The 21,261-nt window shown below is 42.5% G+C and overlaps 1 protein-coding gene and 2 non-coding genes across 3 annotated transcripts; 2 read left to right on the plus strand and 1 right to left on the minus strand.

The window, feature by feature from the left end:
* Nucleotides 1–652: 652 nt before the first annotated feature.
* On the plus strand, nt 653–724 carry trnac-gca (transfer RNA cysteine (anticodon GCA)). The gene has a single exon. It is a non-coding gene; the product is annotated as a tRNA-Cys (tRNA).
* An 11,133-nt stretch (nt 725–11,857) lies between these two features.
* trnac-gca (transfer RNA cysteine (anticodon GCA)) lies at nt 11,858–11,929 on the plus strand. Its single transcript has one exon. It is a non-coding gene; the product is annotated as a tRNA-Cys (tRNA).
* A 1,535-nt stretch (nt 11,930–13,464) lies between these two features.
* Nucleotides 13,465–17,769, minus strand: LOC115171067 (ADP-ribosylation factor-like protein 5B). The gene is made up of 6 exons (XM_029727550.1): nt 17,353–17,769; nt 16,539–16,599; nt 16,283–16,430; nt 15,705–15,788; nt 14,451–14,602; nt 13,465–14,311 (listed from the first exon to the last, which is right to left on the minus strand). The coding sequence occupies exons 1-6, from the start codon at nt 17,396–17,398 to the stop codon at nt 14,263–14,265; spliced, it is 540 nt and encodes a 179-aa protein (XP_029583410.1). The 5' UTR covers nt 17,399–17,769; the 3' UTR covers nt 13,465–14,262.
* Nucleotides 17,770–21,261: the final 3,492 nt, after the last annotated feature.

Below are 21,261 nucleotides of genomic sequence, written 5' to 3' on the forward strand. Positions count from 1 at the left end.
TGTGCTTCTGAAAGTAATCAGATTATTTTACAAAATGTAGGTAATCCAAAAGTTACGTTACTGATTACAATTTTTGAAAGGTAACTAGTAACTAACAGATTACATTTAGAAAGTAACCTACCCAACACACACACACACACACACACAGTGCTCTAAGGCACTGCATCTCTGTGCTGGAGGCGTCACTACAGACCCTGGTTCGATTCCAGGCTGTATCACAACCGGCCGTGATTGGGAGTCCCATAGGGCGGCGCACAATTTACCCTTTTGGAAAGGTAACTAGTAACTAACAGATTACATTTAGAAAGTAACCTACCCAACCCTGCACACACACACACGCAGCGGTCTGAGGTACTGCTTCTCAGTGCTAGAGGCATCACTACAGACCCTGGTTCGATTCCAGGCTGTATCACAATCGGCCGTGATTGGGAGTCCCGTGGCGGCGCACAATTGACCCAGCGTAGGCCGTCCTTGTAAATAAGAATTTGTTCTTAACTGACATGCCTAGTTAAATAAAGGTTAAATAAAAATAAAAGAAAACATACACTTTATACATACACAGGGGGTGGAGCAATGTTCTAGTAGCACTAACCTATTAAACACTTACTCAGAACATTGACTAGAATACCTCTGGTGACTAGGCTTTTTATCAGGGGGTATAGCTCAGTGGTAGAGCATTTGACTGCAGATCAAGAGGTCCCCGGTTCAAATCCGGGTGCCCCCTCATTTTCTTTGATACATATCAGTCTAATAGTTATTATCAATGTTGGGTTGGTGAATAGTGAATGGTGTCTAACTGGGTAGGTAAGGCCAACATAAACATGGGCCCGATTCCGACCCGAGTTAAGGGCGCATAAATTCCCCTTCTATGCAGTTTGCTCTCTACGTGTATTCTGACCTTGAATTTAAGCTTGAGAATAGCATGCTATTCACCTGCTATTTGTTTTGGGTGGAGATCAAATAAATGAAGGTGTGGTGGAAATGTGTCTACAGATATCCAGATTCTGAACTTGACTTAATCCCTAATAATTCCACCGTCTTTGCGCAGAAGGAAACAATGAATAAGGTCGAGAGAACCTAGCGGTTCCAAGTGGAAAAAGCATGTACTGTATTTTTTCTGATAGAAATACAGTAACCCCATTCTTCATGCACCGCAATTTACAACTTGATAAGAGCTGTTAATAAGAGCTAGGTAAATGAGTCATCCGTTTGGATAAGGGAATTGTAAATATAAACGACACTTCTTTTAGAAACATTTTATCTTATTATTGCGAGACAAATGTTGAACCAGTCATATGGCTGCAAACTGAAGCATATCAACATATCAACTTTCCCACAGTATAGTTTCTGAAATTCTGTGCCATTATGCAGAATTTAAATTGTACAGAATTTTATTGTAACTGGCAGAGATGGGCACTCTCGAATGTCTTAATTATAGGCTACCCCAACTTTCTCTGTTTCCTGTTTCTATCATGTTAAATATTAGACACTATCAGTATTGACCGTCAGTAGGCCTAATAACAACACACATTCAACTGCCAATTGATTGTTAGATCAATTCAGTTGGTATAGCCTACATTATCATTCCATTTAATTCAATTGTTTCGTTTATCCTCATTTTCTTCCTCTGTAAGTGCCGTCACGGCCATGTGGTTGTTGCTGAGGATCATTAGTAACAGTTGATCATATTTGTTTAAAGATGACACGTAAGCTAATTAAATTGTTACGGAGCTGAGCGCCGACTAAGCCATAACAGTTTGAACCTGACGTATGGTGCAATACTTGGCTGTGTCTTCACACAGTTCCATGGTTAGTGCAGGCAATAGACGAGGGTATAGCCTACTTCTGTACAATATTCTCCCTATTATAATTCGACGTACACATATTTTCCAACATTACCATGGGTCTAAGAACTGAATGTGGCAATTTTCTGAATGAATCAAACCACCATGTTCTTTCCTTCGTGTGTAAAGGCTCTCCAAACCAGTTTTTTTGTGATTCATAAATACTTTTCTAACCCCTAAATAAGATCAAATCTAAACGAAGAAAATGTTAATTGTCACATGCTTCGTAAACAACAGGTGTAGACTAACAGTGAAATGCTTCCTTACGGGCCCTTCCATACGATCAACAAAACCAAAATTATAATAGAAAAAAATAGTAACATGAGGAATAAATACACAATGAGCAATGATAGCTTGGCTATGTACCGAGTTGATGTGCAAGGGTACGAGGAAATTGAGTTAGATATGTAAATATACTGTAGATGTAAAGTGACTAGGCAACAGGATAGATAATAGACAGTAGCAGCAGTGTATGTGATGAGTGTGGAAGTGTGTGTGTGTGGTGACAGTGTGCCTGTGTGTACGTGTTATGTGTGAGTGTGCGTGAGTGTGTGTATGTGTTGGAGTGTCAGTGTCAGGGTAAGTACATTTGAGTGTGTGGGTAGAGGGCAGTGTGTGTGCATAAAGTCAAAAAGAGTTGGTGCAAAAATGGTCAATGCAGATAGTCCAGGTAGCTATTTGGTACTATTTATCAGTCTTATGGCTTGGGGGTAGATGTTGTTCAGGAGCCTTTTGGTCCAAGACTTAGCGCTCCGGTACCGCTTGCCGTGCGACAGCAGAGAGAACTGTCTATGACTTGGGTGGCTGGTGTCTTTGACCATTTTTAGGGCCTTCCTCTGACACCGCCTGGTATAGAGGTCCTGGATAGCAGGGAGTTCAGCCCCAGTAATGTACCCTCTGTAGCGCATTGCAGTCCGATGCCGACCAGTTGCCATACCAAGCGGTGATGCAGCCAGTCAAGGTGCTCTCATCTCTACAACTTTTTGAGTATCTGAGGGCCCACGCCAAATATTTTCAGCCTCCTGAGGGAGAAGAGGAATTGTCGTGCCCTCTTTCCGACTGTGTAGGTGTGTTTGGACCATGATAGGTCGTTAGCAATGTGGACACAGAGGAACTTGAAGCTCTCAACCTGCTCCACTACAGCCCTGTCGATGTGAATGGGGGCGTGTCCGGCCCTACGTTTCCTGTAGTCCATGATAAGCGCCTTTGTTTTGCCCACGTTGAGGTAGAAGTTGTTGTCCTGGCACTGCACTGCCAGGTCTCTGACCTCCTCCCTATAGGCTGTCTCATCGTCATTGGTGATCAGGCCTACCGCCGTTGTGTCATCGGCAAACTTGATGATGGTGTTGAAGTCATGCTCTGCCACGCAGTCGTGGGTGAACAAAGGAGTACAGGAGGGTACCAAGCACGCACCCCTGAGGGGCACCCGTGTTGAGGGTCAGTGTGGCGGATGTGTTGTTGCCTACCTTCACCACCTGGGGGTGGCCCATCAGGAAGTCCAGGATCCAGTTGCAGAGTGAAGTGTTCAGTCCCAGGGACCTAACATGCTGACCAGATGGCATACGCGCGTGTGTCCATGTGCGCCATCACACGCATGTTGATTTTGTCCCGCCACACCAGATGCAATCAGGAGAAGCAGGTTAAAATATCAAAACAAACTCTGAACCAACTATATTCGGGAACAGGTTGAAAAGCATTAAACATTTATGGCAATTTAGCTAGTTAGCTTGCTGTTGCTAGCTAATTTGTCTTGGGATATAAACAGTAGGTTGCATTTTACCTGAAATGCACAAGGTCCTCTACTCCGACAATTAATCAACAGATAAAAGGGTAAACGTTTGTTTTCCAGTAATCTCTCCACCTTCAGGCTTCTTCTTCTTCTTTAGACTTTTTATGGCGGTGGGCTACCAACTTTAGGTGCATTAACACTACCAACTGGACTGGAGTGTGGACCTCAGCTAATCTTTCAATCACCCTCGTGGGCGTATATATTCTTAAAAGCCAATGAGGAGATGGGAGAGACAGGACTTGCAGCGCTTCGCGCGTCACAAATAGAACCAAGTTCTATTTTAGCGCCTGGCTACACAGACACTCGTTGACGCGCGCGAGCAGAGTGGGTGCAATGATTGAATAACATGTATGTGTACATTTATTTTGCAACGCTCGCGCGTGCGACGAGTGCTGTCTGGTCATCATGTTAGCATAGTGATGAGCTTTGTGGGCACTATGGTGTTGAACGCTGAGCTGTAGTCAGTGAACAGCATTCTCACATAGGTGTTTATTTTGTCCAGATGGGAAAGGGCAGTGTGGAGTGCAATAGAGATTGCGTCATCTGTGGATCTGTTTGGGCGGTATGTGAATTGGAGTGGGTTCAGGGTTTCTGGGATGATGAGGTTGATGTGAGCCATGACCAAAGCATTTCATGGCTACAGATGTGAATGCTACAGTCAGCAGTCATTTAGACAAGTTACCTTGATGTTCTTGGGCACAGGGACTATGGGGGTCTGCTTGAAACATGTAAGTATTACAGACTGGGTCAGGGAGAGGTTGAAAATGTCGGTGACTACAGAGTAATTTAAATCTATCAATTGGTGCTGAAACGACAGATCAATATGCATATATTTAGATGGCTTTCTTTCATTGATCCCTATAACGCCCTGGCCATAGAGAGGGTTTTTTGTTCTCTATTTTTGGTTAGGCCAGGGTGTGACATGGGTGGGCATTCTATGTTCCGTTTTCTAGTGGCCATTCAGCCTGGAGTAGGGGTGTCAAGCCTATGCACCAGAACTCCAGTGCTCCCCCACAGCCCGGTCTATCCTGTGCCTCCTCCTCGGACCAGGCCTCCAGTGGGTCTCCCCATCCTGGTCTATCCTGTGCCTCCTCCTCGGACAAGGCCTCCAGTGGGTCTCGCCAGCCCGGAGCCGCCAGAGCCGCCCACCAGTCCGGAGCAGCCAGAGCCGCCCGCCAGTCCGGAGCCGCCAGAGCCGCCCGCCAGTCCGGAGCCGCCAGAGCCGCCCGCCAGTCCGGAGCCGCCAGAGCCGCCCGCCAGTCCGGAGACCCGCCAGAGCCACCCGCCAGCCGGGCGCAGCCAGAGTCGCCCGCCAGTCCTCCGGCGCAGCCAGTCCTCCGGTGCCCGCCAGTCCTCCGGGGGGGGTTTTTTGTTCTCTATTTTTGGTTAGGCCAGGGTGTGACATGGGTGGGCGTTGTTCTGTTTTCTATGTTGGTGTATTACTTAGTTTCGGCCGTGTATGGCTCTCAATCAGGAACAGCTATAGATCGTTGTTGCTGATTGAGAGTCATACATAGGCAGCCTGTTTTTCCTTTGGGGTTTGTGGGTGATTATTTTCCTGTTTAGTTTTGTTAAACCTGACAGAACTGTTGCTGGTCATTTTTTGTTTATTTTTGTAAAGTGTTCATTCGGTCCATTAAATTCATTCATGATGAACACATCCTCCGCTGCACCTTGGTCTCATTTTGACGACGGCCGTTACAATCCCTAATATTCTGAACCCATTCTCTGGATTATTCTGTTGAGTCTGTCATCAAAAGTCTAACTTAAAGGTACACTGTATTTGAAGGGATGGCTTAAGATAAATGTACTGAAAACCCTGAAAATCTGCCGGCTAGGAAGTTAGAGGGTTTTCAGGGTTTGAATTACATTTATTCAGCGTGCGCAAGGGAACCACGCCTGCAAAGCCCATTACGCACCTTCATAAGGTAAGTCTGAAACCCACTACTGAGAAGTGTGTAGGAAGTGCATACAGTGGGGAGAACAAGTATTTGATACACTTGCAATTTTGCAGGTTTTCCTACTTACAAAGCATGTAGAGGTCTGTAATTTTTATCATAGGTACACTTCAACTGTGAGAGACGGAATCTAAAACAAAAATCCAAAGTAATTCATTTGCATTTTATTGCATGACATAAGTATTTGATCACCTACCAACCAGTAAGAATTCCAGCTCTCACAGACCTGTTAGTTTTTTTTAAGAAGCCCTCCTGTTCTCCACTCATTACCTGTATTAACTGCACCTGTTTGAACTCGTTACCTGTATAAAAGACACCTGTCCACACACTCAATCAAACAGACTCCAACCTCTTCACAATGGCCAAGACCAGAGAGCTGTGTAAGGACATCAGGGATAAAATTGTAGACTTGCACAAGGCTGGGATGGGCTACAGGACAATAGGCAAGCAACTTGGTGAGAAGGCAACAACTGTTGGCGCAATTATTAGAAAATGGAAGAAGTTCAAGATGACGGTCAATCACCCTCGGTCTGTGGCTCCATGCAAGATCTCACCTCGTGGGGCATCAATGATCATGAGGAAGGTGAGGGATCAGCCCAGAACTACACGGCAGGACCTGGTCAATGACCTGAAGAGAGCTGGAACCACAGTCTCAAAGAAAACCATTAGTAACACACTACGCCGTCATGGATTAAAATCCTGCAGCGCACGCAAGGTCCCCCTGCTCAAGCCAGCGCATGTCCAGGCCCGTCTGAAGTTTGCCAATGACCATCTGGATGATCCAGAGGAGGAATAGGAGAAGGTCATGAATCGGCAGTGTATCAAATAATTGTTCTCCCCACTGTATGTAAGAAAGACATAATTTACTATGTTGGAATCGGGCCCTTACTGACTATGGAACTGAGTGGCACATACAATTTATAAAACAAATGTTGTGTTAGTGTATACCCTCTAAGAACCTAGACGCCATATCTTCGCATTGATATCCAAATGAATAAATCGAATCAAAGTTTATTGGCCAAGTACACAGTTTTGCAGATGTTATCGCAGGTGTAGCGAAATGCTTATGTTTCTAGCTCCAACCGTGCAGCAATCTAACAATACACATAATCCTAACGCAAAAAATAAATAAGACATAGCAGAACGAGCAATGTCAGAGTCAATATAAATACTGTAGTGCCTTCGGAAAGTATTCAGACCCCTTGACTTTTTCCACCTTTTTGTACATTACAGCCTTATTCTAAAATGGATTAAATATTGTTTTTTTCTCAGCAATCTACACACAATACCCCATAATGACAAAACAAAATTTGGGAGGGATATTATTACAAATGTATACTTATTTACATAAGTATTCAGACCCTTTGCTATAAGACTTGAAATTGAGCTCAGGTGCATCCTGTTTCCATTGATCGTCCTTAAGATGTTTCCACAACTTGATTGGAGTCCACCTGTGGTAAATTCAATTGATTGGACATGATTTGGAAAGGCACACACCTGACTATATAAGGTCCCACAGTTGACGGTGCATGTCAGAGCAAAAACCAAGCCATGAGGAATTGTCCGTAGAGCTCCGAGACAGGATTGTGTCAAAGCACAGATGGAAGGGGAAGGATATTAAAAAAATTCTGCAGCATTAAAGGTCCCCAAGAATACAGTGGCCTCCATCATTCTTAAATGGAAGACATTTGGAACCACCAAGACTCTCCCTAGACCTGGCCGCCGGGCCAAACTAAACAACTGGGGGAGAAGGGCCTTGGTCAGGGAGGTGACCAAGTACCCGATGGTCACTCTGACAGAGCTCTAGAGTTCCTCTGTGGAGATGGTTATAATGGATGAGCCATGACTAAAATACAGTATATACATATAAAGTGGGTAAAACAGTATACAAGTGGTGTAAAGTACTTAAGTAAAAATACTTTAAAGTACTACTTAAGTAGTTTTTTGGCGTATCTGTACTTTACTATTTATATTTTTGACAACTTTTACTTTTACTTCACTACATTCCTAAAGAAAAATATGTACTTTTTACTCCATACATTTTCCCTGACACCCAAAAGTAATCGTAACATTTTGAATGCTTAGCAGGACAGAAAATGGTCCAATTCGCACACTTATCAAGAGAACGTCCCTGGTCAACCCTGCTACCTCTGATCTGGTGGACTCACTAAACACAAATGCTTTGTTTTTAAATGATGTCTGAGTGTTGGAGTGTGACTCTGACTACCCGTAAAAAAAATGTTTTCAGTTGTGCCTTCTGGTTTGCTTAATGTAAGGATTTTTTTATTCGTATTTTTACTTTGATACTTAAGTATATTTTAGCAACTACATTTAATTTTGATACTTAAGTATATTTAAAAACCAAATACTTTAAGACTTTTACTCAAGTGTATTTTACTGGGTGACATTCACTTTTACTTGAGTCATTTTTTATTAAGGTATCTTTACTTTTACTCAAGTATGAGAATTGAGAACTTTTTCCACCACTGACAGTATGTAAACATTATTAAATTGACCAGTGTTCAATGACTCTATGTACAGGTGCAGGGTAGAGTACCGGTTGGTAGCTGGCTAGTGACAGTGTCTAAGGTTCAGGGCAGGGTACCGGGTGGAGGCTGGCTAGTGATAACTGTTTAACAGTCTGATGGCCTGGAGATAGAAGCTGTTTATCAGTCTCTCGGTCCCAGTTTTGATGCACCTGTACTGTCTTTGCCTTTTAGATGGTAGTGGATGGGCCGTGGCTGAGGTACTTGATAATCTTCTTGGCCTTCCTGTGACACTGGGTGCTATAGATGTCCTGGAGGGCAGGCAGTGTTCCGCCGATGATGCGTTGGGCAGACCGCACGACCCTCTGGAGAACCCTGCGGTTGCAGACGGTGCAGTTGCTGTACCAGGCGGTGATACAGCCCGAATAGAATGCTCTCTCAATGTTGCATCTGTAGAAGTTTGTGAGGGTGTTAGGGGCCAAGCTGAATTTCTTCAGCTTCCTGAGGTTGAAGAGACGCTGTTGCGCCTTCTTCACCAAAGTATTGGTGTGAAGGGACCATGTCAGGTCCTCAGTGATGCGCACACCAAAGAACTTAAAGCTTTTCACCCTCTCCTCTGCGGCCCCGTCGATGTGGATGGGGGCGTGCTCTCTCTGTTGTCTCCTGTAGTCCACGATCAGCTCCTTGTTTTGTTGACATTGAGAGAAAGGTTATTCTCCACACCGCCAGGGCTCTCAACTCCTCCCTGTAGGCTGTCTCGTTGTTTTGGTAATCAGGCCTACCACTGTTCTGTCGTCAGCAAACTTGATGATTGAGTTGGAGATGTGCGCTGCCACACAGTCATGAGTGAACACAGGGTTGTTGGGTAGGTTACTTTCTAAATGTAATCCATTACAGTTACTAGTTACCTGTCCAAAATTGTAATCAGTAACGTAGGTTTTGGATTACCCAAACTCAGTAACGTTATCTGATAACTTTCAGTTACTTTTGTATTACTTTCTCTTTGCCCCCACCCTCATCAAAGTTGCCCATCCCTGCCATAGGCAAACAGAATATGGGGATGTTGATGCCTAGACATATTACATTTAACATTTACATTACATTTACATTTAAGTCATTTAGCAGACGCTCTTATCCAGAGCAACTTACAAATTGGTGCATTCACCTTATGATATCCAGTGGAACAACCACTTTACAATAGTGCATCTAAATCTTTTAAGGGGGGGGGGGGGGTTAGAAGGATTACTTTATCCTATCCCAGGTATTCCTTAAAAAGGTGGGGTTTCAGGTGTCTCCGGAAGGTGGTGATTGACTCCGCTGTCCTGGCGTCGTGAGGGAGCTTGTTCCACCATTGGGGTGCCAGAGCAGCGAACAGTTTGGACTGGGCTGAGCGGGAACCGTGCTTCCTCAGAGGTAGGGGGGCCAGCAGGCCAGAGGTGGATGAACGCAGTGCCCTTGTTTGGGTGTAGGGCCTGATCAGAGCCTGAAGGTATGGAGGTGCCGTTCCCCTCACAGCTCCGTAGGCAAGCACCATGGTCTTGTAGCGGATGCGAGCTTCAACTGGAAGCCAGTGGAGAGAGCGGAGGAGCGGGGTGACGTGAGAGAACTTGGGAAGGTTGAACACCAGACGGGCTGCGGCGTTCTGGATGAGTTGTAGGGGTTTAATGGCACAGGCAGGGAGCCCCGCCAACAGCGAGTTGCAGTAATCCAGACGGGAGATGACAAGTGCCTGGATTAGGACCTGCGTCGCTTCCTGTGTGATAGACAGATCTATAAACAAAGATGTACATATGGTCAGTTTTAGCCAGTTTACAGTTTAAATGTATGTCTGTCTCCATTCCTTTTTCATTAGAAATATATATATTGTAAGACTGATTGATTGATTTAATTTATTAGACAAGTTTAAAATAAATACATAAGAACGCTCCAGCTGGATATGCCTACACCTACAATTTTCAGAAAATCATCAAGGATAACAGATTAAATCTCGAAAGTTTACTTCCATTGTGGTGCTTTTTTAGTAGTACCACAACCTGTCCTGTAGATGGGAGCATTTTCTTCTCACCCACATAATGTATGCTACTATTTAGCCATTTTAAGTGAGAAAACTTGATTATGGACCATGGAGGTTATGAATTTCAAGTTCTTTGGAAGACTATTCCAAATAATGTCAGAAACCCAACAATTCCAAAAAGGGTTCTTTCCCCATACCGCTCTTAAAACTGAAAGGAACAATGTTGGTTTCACTCCTCAGTGGTGGAAAAAGTACTCAATTGTCATCCTAGAGTAAAAGTAAAGATACCTTAATAGAAAATGACTCAAGTAAAAGTGAAAGTCACCCAGTAAAATACTACTTGAGTAAAAGTAAAAGTATTTGGTTTAAATATACTTAAGTATCAAAAGTAAATGTAAAAGTATAATCATTTCAAATGTCTTATATTAAGCAAACCAGATGGTGCCATTTTTACACTTCAACACTCAGACATCATTACAAATGAAGCATAAGTGTGTGAATTAGACAATGTTCCTGTCCTGCTAAGCATTCAAAATGTAACGAGTACTTTTGGGTGTCAGGGAAAATGTATGGAGTAAAAAGTACATCCTTTTCTTTAGGAATGTAGTGAAGTAAAAGTAAAAGTTGTCAAAAATATAAATAGTAAAGTAAAGTACAGATACCCCAAAAAACGACTTAAGTAGTACTTAAGTACTTTACGCCACTGCTCCTTCTAGTGGAATAGTTATGGTTATCCCTGACCAAGTTAAAGTAGTTACATAGGTATATGGGGACCACAAAGTGGACAATCTTAAATACAAGACACAATTTAAAAAACAATAGCAATGGGAGCTCATAGTATCAGCTGGTAGTCTAACTAGCTGTTAAAATGGTACCCATTCCTTCAAATCCCTTGTTGAAGAAATGTAGCAGACATGCCTGATGGAAGGTCATTCATTGTATTGCAGGCCTATTGTAGTCCTGAAGTCAGAGTCGTTCTCTAGTCATTTACACGTTTCTATCACCACCAGATTTACTTTTGAAATTCGGAGGCATGCAATCTCCTTGTTGTGATGCAAATAAACCTCAATGTCATTTCAAGTAATAAGGCCTGCAGAGCTGGGTTTTTTGTTGTTTGTTGCATTGTCTTCCCAACAGGCCTTTTCGCATGTTTTTTGGTTTCCGTGGTCACGGTTTTAACAACATTCTGCACCCTTAATTGTCTCATCATTAATTCCTGCCCTATACACACCATTAAACTTAAACTCGTCGAAATGTGTCATGTGAGTGGTTATTGTTGTTGTTTTATGGCAAATGCACGAATGAAATGCACGACAGAACTAGAGTTTTACTATCCGAGGTTTACCACTGTGACCAAACCCATCGTTTTATCTAATGTGTTTAGGGTGCACGCATGTTCATAAAAACAAAATATATCATTGGGCATACATGAGAGCCGACTGATGTTGTTACTGACAAAAAGATACAAAGAAACACTAACATTCGTTTCTCCCTTGATGGCATATATAAAATACCGTGTACTGTACAGTACTGAAAGCACCCAAGAGACACATGTATTTGTCTCCTCCTAGTGGAGGAAACGAGTGCACAGTGTGCGCTCCCCTAACAGACGAACACGTCTTGAAAAACGTCGATAACCCGTGAAATGCATTATTTTTTTTTACCGAAAATAAAAACTGTACCGCATAAAATAATGTTTTTCTAATTTATGAACATAATTGACATCCTTAGGATAATTATATTTTATTGTGCCGTTGAGATACAGTGGGGGTATAGCTCAGTGGTAGAGCATTTGACTGCAGATCAAGAGGTCTCCGGTTCAAATCCGGATGCCCCCTATTTTGAACCCGCTAATGCGCGAGCTGTGGAGAGGCTGGTGTTATCAAGACTAGTAAGTAAAGCGTAGTTGTTAAAAACAGTTCGGAATATAAACCTTGGATTGCTGATTGACTGACAACCGTGGTACCGTATACCACAGGTATGACAAAACATGTATTTTTACTGCTCTAATTACGTTGGTAACCCGTTTACAATAGCAATAAGGCACCTCGGCAACCCCATGAGATTGACATAGAAATGTGAGTTATATTAAAATCTGGTCCCAATTCCGAAATCACTTCAGCCTTAAACAAGCAAGCGGTTTCTCTCCATTAACATCTAATCATCTCTTCCCAGCGTCACAGATTGACACGGCCTTCCAGTTCTGGCATAGGAAAGGTCTGGTGTTTTTTTTTAACCTATTTGTTGATAACACATTCGTCTCATTCTATACTCTGAGTGTTGACCATAATATTCCCATTAGCCACTTTTTATAGATACCGGCAAAATCGCAGCTTTGCTAAAACACATTTCCCTTCATTTCCACTCGAGCCTACTAAGTGTACAGTCGAGAAGTGTTTAGATTTTAACCCGTATTTTTAGGGCACAATCTCCAGATTATACAACATAATACAGAACATTAATCTGCCTTCCTTGGCAAATACAAAATCTGCACGGGGGCAAGAAATGGTGTTCCATATATATATATGGAACAAAAATACAAACACAACATGTAAAGTGTTGGTCCCATTTTTTCATGAGCTGAAATAAAAGTTCTCAGAAATTTTCCACATGCACAAAAAGTTTATTTCTCTCAAATGTTGTTCACAAATTTGTTTACATCCCTGTTAGTGAGCATTTCTCCTTTGCCAAGATAATCCACCCACCTGACAGGTGTGGCATGTCAAGAAGCTGATTAAACAGATTGATCATTACACAGGTGCACCCTGTGCTGAGGACAATAAAAGGCCACTATAAAATGTGCAGTTTTGCTACATGACACAATGCCACATATGTCTCAAGTTTTGAGGGTGTGTAATTGACATTTAGACTGCAGGAATGTCCAACAGACCTGTTGCCAGAGAATTGAATGTTCATTTCTCTACCATTAGCCGCCTTCAACGTCGTTTTAGAGAATTTGGCAGTACATCCAACCGGCCTAACTGCAGACCAGGTGTAACCACGCCAGTCCAGGACCTCTACAACCAGCTTCTTTACCTGTGGGATCGTCCGAGAAGGGGCGGTTACTGAGGAATATTTCTTACTGTAAAAAACCCTTTGTGGGGAAAAACTCATTCTGATTGACTGGGCCTGGCTCCCAAGTGGGTGGGCCTATGCCCTCCCATCACTGCACCCCTGGCCAGTCATGTGAAATTCTAATACCTTTATTTCAATTGACTGATTTCCTTCTATGAAGTGTAACTCAGTAAAACCTTTAAAAATTGTTGCATGTTGCGCTTAGATTTTTGTTCAGTATATAAATCATTGGTTCAGGCGTTCCCAAATTGTTCCATGTGTAATTCCCCTACTACAGAGAAGGCAGCCCAGTCACCAGTTTATCAATAATAACATTTATTTGTACAAAAAATATTTTGTACTGTAAAATACATAGCCACTGTATATGTATAAAAATACATGATTAACCTGTTTTAAAATCAGACAATACTTGTTTTTCACTGTCAAGCAACCCTTTTTTTTCTTCTTTGATATAAATACTTCAAGTAATTTGTGCATTGATAGCTTAGAAGGCTGAGCACCAGTCTGATCACCATTCGGTCTGGCCTCTTAACCTGTGGTACTGTGGTTTTCCTCAAGTCAGAGATACAGATTTGTATGTTAAAGAAATCCAATGCAACCTCCCATTCTACCTCTGTGGAGTTCATGAGGACAGGAGGCGTAAATACTGTGATAGGTCCCTTTTCAGCTTATGTGGGGCATACTGTGTCATCCTCATGGAGTCAGGTCTGACAGGTAGGGATTCTTATGTAAACATGGTGGACCTCTAGAACGGAGTCTCACACACACACCACACATAGATGCTAACGCACATGCACACTGGCACACCCTGGCATGTCTAGTTGAGGTTCTGCCAGGTTCCTCCAGGCCTCCTCTATCCCGAGGCAGACCTGTACTCTGGTCAGCCCTGGCATACACACTAAGGGCTGGGTAAGGCATGAGGGTGACAGGGCAGGACTGGGGCCACCCCTGGGGCTCAGAGGGGCAGTGTCACTACAGATAGTGGAGATCCTGATCTGGGCACTGTGGCTTTGGCTGCGACATCTGAGAGGTTGTGTTTGTTGGGTCAAAGGATAGCTGTCCTAGTTCCAATTGGGATGAGCCCACGGAAGGAGTTCTAACTGGCCAGGACACGAGACCTCATCCAGTCCAGACTGGCAGGTAGTCTGGAGGTTAGGAGAAAGAGATGGAAATGGTTTTGAAAATGAAACTGTGTTTGAGTGACTTAAGGTTATTTATGGGAACGTTAACACACACACAAACGGAGGAGGCCCAGGTGTGTCTGTAGTTATGCAGTGTACTCACCCCTCCCCTGTGAGGGCACAACAGGCCTGTACATGCCAGGAGTGGGCTGTGATGGAGCTGAGGGTGAGGCACTGGGAGATCTCTGCCACTGTCATAGAGTCCTTCATGTCCTGCTTGTTGGCCAGAACTAGAATCGCAGCATTCTGAAGGTCCTACACAACAGTCAGACAGGACAGGAGAGAAAGGCAGGGTTACATTCTGTAGGTCCTACACACCAGTCAGACAGGACAGGAGAGAAAGGCAGCGTTACATTCTGTAGGTCCTACACACCAGTCAGACAGGACAGGCGAGAAAGGCAGGGTTACATTCTGTAGGTCCTACACACCAGTCAGACAGGACAGGAGAGAAAGGCAGGGTTACATTCTGTAGGTCCTACACACCAGTCAGACAGGACAGGAGAGAGGCACAATTATCTCGTTTTTATATTCAACATATTTACACGTCTGAGCGTTTCCTGTGGAAATCTACCGAATCTCTCCGCTGCGACGTCTCAGATAATAGAAAATAGCAGCGTCAGCAGAACATAAACTGAACAGCTCAGCTGTCAATGCACTGATTCACACAGGGGAAATGTTGAAACAACCCATCATGGTTTTGCAATCAGTTTGTTTGCTCTGTAGTGGTGATATGAGTCATATTGAGAGCATGAACATAGCTCACGTGTCAACATGTTAAAGCTGCAATATGTGACTTTTTGGGCCACCTGATCAAATTCACATAGAAATGTGAGTTATAGATCTGTCATTCTCATTGAAAGCAAGTCTAAGAAGCGATTTTATACACCAGCTTCAAACAGCTAAAAATATAATATTTTTGGTTATCAAAAAGATATTTCACAGCAGTTTGGATGGTACAACAATTTTCTACACTATAGATTGCTTGTTTGTCACAAACTGAAATTAGGTTAACTATTAGAATTTTAACAACCAGGAAATGGTGGCGCGATTTCTGTATATTGCACCTTTAAAAAGATACATAAGGTGAGTGACAATGGAACGTGAACCACCTAGAAAACAAAGTGCCCTTATTCTTAAAAAGTAATCCTCACTCATCCACCTGTTGATACAATAAGGAAATTCCAATCGGCTAATATTTCTGGTGTGTCATATACAGGAAAAAGGAAGTTAAGAATGAATAGGGTGCTTTCCTGCATTTGAAACTGGTCTTCAGAAAAAAAAAAAAAATCTAAACAGTGAGGTTGAGCTGACCCTCCCCCTTCCCATGATGCCCCCAAAAAACCCAGGTGGTTGTTACCTCATGTGCAAGCATGCGGTGAAGTTCATCTTTGTTCAGATTTAGGCGCTCGCGGTCAGTGCTGTCCACAACCAGAATCACAATCTAAAGAGAGACAAAACAACTGAATACCCTGGCCAAAGGGGACCAACTTACTCACTTAACTTTACCCCTGGCTCTGAGTGCTCTCATCTCATCAACGTTTAATATGACTTCAGTAAGAGTCTAGAGTGTTAGAGGAATAAACAGGACAGCAGACTGATATGGTTAGTTCTGTAACAGATGATGTAATAGTGTTCCCATGCATTATCAATGACAACAACAATCAGCTGCTGGTTAAAGTGTAATAACTCAGTGTTGGCCTAATCGTTGGACAGCTGAAAAACATCTTGTCTCCAGCTGTAGCTATTCAGACAGTCTCGGAGGGAAAGGGAAGTTAAAGCAAAAAGTGTTTAAGCATTAGCAGGGTTCTATTTCTACTCCAGCTGTAACTGGCCAGAAACCAACACACACCTGTACACACTTTGTTACATAAAAAAAACACATGCTGTTCCTCGACAAAGACATTCTGCGGGGCACACACACCGACAGATCCGTACCTCTGTGTTGCAGTAGTAGGAGTTCCAGCTGGCTCTCAGGCTTTCCTGGCCTCCGATGTCCCACACCAGGAAGCGGGTCTTGCGTACAGAGATCTCCTCTACGTTACTGCCAATGGTGGGGGAGGTGTGGACCGCCTCTTTGGTAAGGCTGAGAGGACAGAGTGATTGTTATGACTAAGTGATTATAAATATCATTTGCATAAATTTGACACTTATGTGATCATGAATTATACAAATCTATTTTGATATCACTCACAATTGGTAGAGGATAGTGGTCTTCCCAGCATTGTCCAGGCCCACTATGATCACTTTGTGTTCTATGAGAGAAGGAAAGAGGAAAGTGATTTACACACTTTTACATAAGACACATGGATTGCCATTCACAGACCTGTGACCCCAAAGCCAATCAATCATCACCCTGATAACACATCTGACTGATGGACTCTCTTTGAAGGGTCTAGCCACAGATTCAAATACCAGATATGAAAAACATGGGCAGACATCTTTATTATCCAAAGGGGTCAAAACCTGTTTGTTTGCAGTGTTACTATTAGGTAAAACAAGGGCCATTTGACCCTGGTAGTCAACCCCAGCGAACTCTAACCTGCCATCATCTCATCAAAGAGGTAAACAGTACTGATTGACGAAATGTTATTGGTTGCATAACATTAATGCAATTCACTATCACTACCGTTACATAGAAAACAGATAATTACACGGGACACGTGTTCACAATGTTGACACAGTGAACAGAACATCCAGTACAGACTAGCTCGTGTCCGACAGAAATTAACCAGTTATTGGAAGGTGCCCGGTGTACTTAGAAATGTAGCTACGATTTTGGCTATGCCGAAATTAACCATTTTTTAAACTGTCACTAACGTTATTGAAAATCACGCCTAACAGCTTTGCTTGCGTTCTCATAATTTAAATCCAGTCCATAACAACACTCTGCTACAAAGCAGCTAACGTTATCAAACCAAGCAAGCAGAAATGATCAGGCACGGAGTGGAGATTACTTAGGAGCAACAATAATAGCAGTAAATGTATCCAGGCACACAAATGATTACCTCTGTCTCCGAAGACAGTCATCAGCTTGGTAAAGAGTAGTCCCATATCCACCGGTGATGAGAATGAAGACAACTCAAAGAAATATGAAAATATTTCAAACACAGCAAATCAGATAGCTGTTATCGGTAGCTGTCGAGCTAACACAATAGGCACCCCACACTTCAAGCAAAGATAGCTAACGTTAGCTAGCTAAATAACTGTACTGATAACTAACCCTGTGCTTCGAGGCTAATAAGCCAACTACCTGGAAAACATTTGGTAGCACAGCCTAGAAATGTATTTTTCTGACGTTCATCGACACAAACAAAACGAGATATGTGCCCATGGGTTGTCTATCGATACCAAATTGATTCTGCGATCAAAATAGGCAATGCATTCTTTTACTTAGCTAGCTAGATTTTGGGGGATGATTGGAGCGAGTCACAGAAAAAGGCGGGGCAAAGGAATTCCTCAGCGGCTAAAAGCGGGCGTGGCCACGCTTCTGTAGCGAAACATGACGCAAACGTGACGAATGAAATGAGAGCTCTGATGAACGGGAGGACAACGCCATCTCACCCACACATGGACGCGGAACTACTTTATAGTCCCTCAAGCCTGATTTCAACAGGGGAATTCTACATGTTTAGTAACCAAAAGTGAAACAATGATTGTGACATTCACCTGGAATGTCCTTTCTATTCCAGTGATTGAGATAGTGTTTATCATAAACTTCAGGGCATGACTTTCCCAATTTGAAATAGTGTCTACAATGATGGCAGAAGTGGGATAAAGTCTCACAACTTTAGGCGCTAAGAAATCTGGATCTTTATTTCACCACAGTGCAGTGTGTAATGTTTTTGCATGTAAACCTCACCCATGGGCACACACTGGTTGAATCAACGTTGTTTCCATGTCATTTCAATGAAATGATATTAAACCAACTTGGAAGAGACGTTGAATTGACGTCTGTGCCCAGTGGGCTGGGTCACTAGCTGATCCCCTTCAATCACACGAATATCCATCAATTGTTTTAAAAACGGCACTCTGCACTAATATCTTAGTTGCCCCGTAAAGTACCGTGTACTTTGACCAAGCCTAATTTCAGGGGAATTCTACAGGTGATATTTATTGATGGAATCAAAAAGTAAAACAATGACTGTGACATTCCCCTGGAATTCCCTTTCTATTCCTGTGAATGAGAATGTGTTTGAATTAACTTCAGGGTTTGACTTTCCCAAGTTAAAATGTCCTGGTGGTAGAAGTGATAGTCCCACAACATGAGGTTTCTGCTTAGAAGTCTGGATCTTTATGGCAGTGCAGGGGGTAATGTGTTTTCCCTGTAACTTCAGGATCACTAGCTGTTCCGTTTTTCCATTCCAATCACATTAATATATTTTAGTTACTCTGTGAAGTGTATGCCCCAGTGCTCGTACTGAATATCATAGCCGGATCCCTACTGAATATTGCTGACATCCACCCTAATCCGAACACTGATCAGGCCTCTATTTATTTACATGGGATTCACTCAAGAATCCTGTAATGGTAGGACTCAGTCAGGGGTCACTCTGTGCCATGGTGTGGACATTAGGGAAAGCCCGAAAAACGATGCAACATATGATCACAGATTCAGGAAGAGGGACCACCACACCCAAACGTCTACATATTTACTTAACTACTTCCTCCTATAGAACATTATATGGTTCTTACTTCCTTTTAAAATGTCTGGAATTAAAAACCCAAAATAGTTTCCTCCACAGTGGAGGCATGACAATCCAGGGCACGTCACGCGCTGAGCTGAGTCCTGCGGCTGTTGTGTTTTCAACTAGAGATGAGTCAAAAACCACAAGAGGCTTTCTTCTTTTTTTTCTTCGCAAGAGAAACAGAAACCATATTTTAAGCCATAGTTTATGTAACAAAAGGTGAACTACAGCAAGCTTCAGCTGTTATATTATTTATAACAGCTGTTATATTACTTATCTCCCTCACTAGCTTTAAGCACCAGCTGTCAGAGCAGCTCACAGATCTCTGCACCTGTACATAGCCCATCTTTAATTGAGCCCAAACTACTACCTTTTCCCCTACTGTATTTATTTATTTAATTTATTTTGCTCCTTTGCACCATATTATTTATATTTTAACTTTTAACTTTCTTCAAACTACAAATCTACCATTCCAGTGTTTTTCTTGCCATACTTTATTTACTTTGCCACCATGGCATTTTTTTGCCTTTACCTCCATTATCTCACATCATTTGCTCACATTGTATATAGTCTTATTTTTTTCTACTGCATCATTGATTGTATGTTGTTTTACTCCATGTGTAACTCTGTGTTTTTGTATGTTGTCGAACTGCTTTGCTTTATCTTGGCCAGGTCGCAATTGTAAATGAGAACTTGTTCTCAACTTGCCTACCTGGTTAAATAAAGGTGAAATAAATAAAATAAATAAATATATGTATTGTTATGTCATGCACCTGATGAGGTTTTCTGTTATTTGACAACGGCTTCAATCACCAATATACTTAAGTTACTTGTATTGCAAGAATTGAGTGATCATTTAAATGAAAGTATAGCTAATTTAAATGGCAAACTAATGTATTTAGTCATACAGCCCTCTAGGTGTAGAGGATGTGCAAGTGTGTGTCCCTGATAATCATCAGTGATTATCAGCTCCCTCTGCTGTTTCGTGGACTTCAGGAAACAGCAGAGGGAGCATCCCCTATCCACATCGACGGGACAGTAGTCGAGAAGGTGGAAAGTTTTAAGTTCCTCTGTGTAAACATCACAGACAAACTGAAATGATCCACTCACACAGACAGTGTGTTGAAGAAAGCGCAACAGTGCCTCTTAAAACCTCAGGAGGCTGAAGAAATTTGGTTTGTCACCTAAAACCCTGACAAACTTTTACAGATGCACAATTGAGAGCATCCTGTTGGCCTGTATCACCACCTGGTACGACAACTGCACCGCCCTCAACCGCTCTCCAGAGGGTGGTGCGGTCTGCAAAACTCATCACCGGGGGCAAACTACCTGCACTCCAGGACACCTACAGCACCCGATGTCAGGAAGGCCAAAAAGATCATCAAGGACATCAATCATCTGAGCCACTGCCTGTTCACCCCGCTATCATCCAGAAGGCGAGGTCAGTACAAGTGCATTAAAGTTCGGTACCGAGAGACTGAAAAACAGCTTCTATCTCAAGGCCATCAGACTGTTAAACAGCCATCACTAACACAGAGAGGCTGCTGCCTACATACAGACTTAAATCATTGGCCACTTTAATAAATGAATCACTAGTCATTTTAAATAATGCCACTTTAATGTTTACATATCTTACAGTATATACATATGAGATGAGTAATGTATCTTATACCATCTATTGCATCTTGCCTATGCCGCTCGGTCGTCGCTCATCCATATATTTATATGTACATATTCTTATTCCATCCCTTTAGATTTGTGTGTATTAGGTAGTTGTTGTGGAATTGTTAGATTACTTGTTAGATATTACTGCACTGTCGGAACGAGAAGCACCAGCATTTTACCACACTCGCATTAACATCTGCTAACCACGTGTATGTGACCTATAAAATTTGATTTGATCAAAGGAGTGACACAATGAAATTCCCAAGCATCTTTTTTTTCTGATTGAAATTTTAATTAAAATACGAATTCATCCACAGATTAAAAATGAAAGGCAGAAAAAGCAAAATGTAGCTACAATCAGGCACCAATGATACATGTTCTTTCATCTTTTTAACAATTGCGATAACGCAACAATAAACATTATTTACGAATTATTATTGAATATTTATTTATTTATTTGACTGAAGAAAGGGGTGGGCAGAAGGAGCCCACCAAAGACATTTGTGGATCCTCCATTTAGTTAACTGAGTTAAAGAACATGTTTTGTACCTATCCCCCACCCCC

This window comes from Salmo trutta, chromosome 32 (genome assembly GCF_901001165.1).
Source record: "Salmo trutta chromosome 32, fSalTru1.1, whole genome shotgun sequence".
Classification (NCBI taxonomy): Eukaryota; Metazoa; Chordata; class Actinopteri; order Salmoniformes; family Salmonidae; genus Salmo; species Salmo trutta.

Excerpts from the sequence above, each read along its gene's own strand:
- LOC115171067 (XM_029727550.1), bottom strand. The coding sequence starts at position 17,398 with ATGGGACTACTCTTTACCAAGCTGATGACTGTCTTCGGAGACAGAG. Across the intron at positions 16,600-17,352 it reads GACTGTCTTCGGAGACAGAG|AACACAAAGTGATCATAGTG; the intron begins GTAATCATTTGT and ends CTTCTCTCATAG. Across the intron at positions 14,603-15,704 it reads ACCGCATGCTTGCACATGAG|GACCTTCAGAATGCTGCGAT; the intron begins GTAACAACCACC and ends ACTGTTGTGTAG.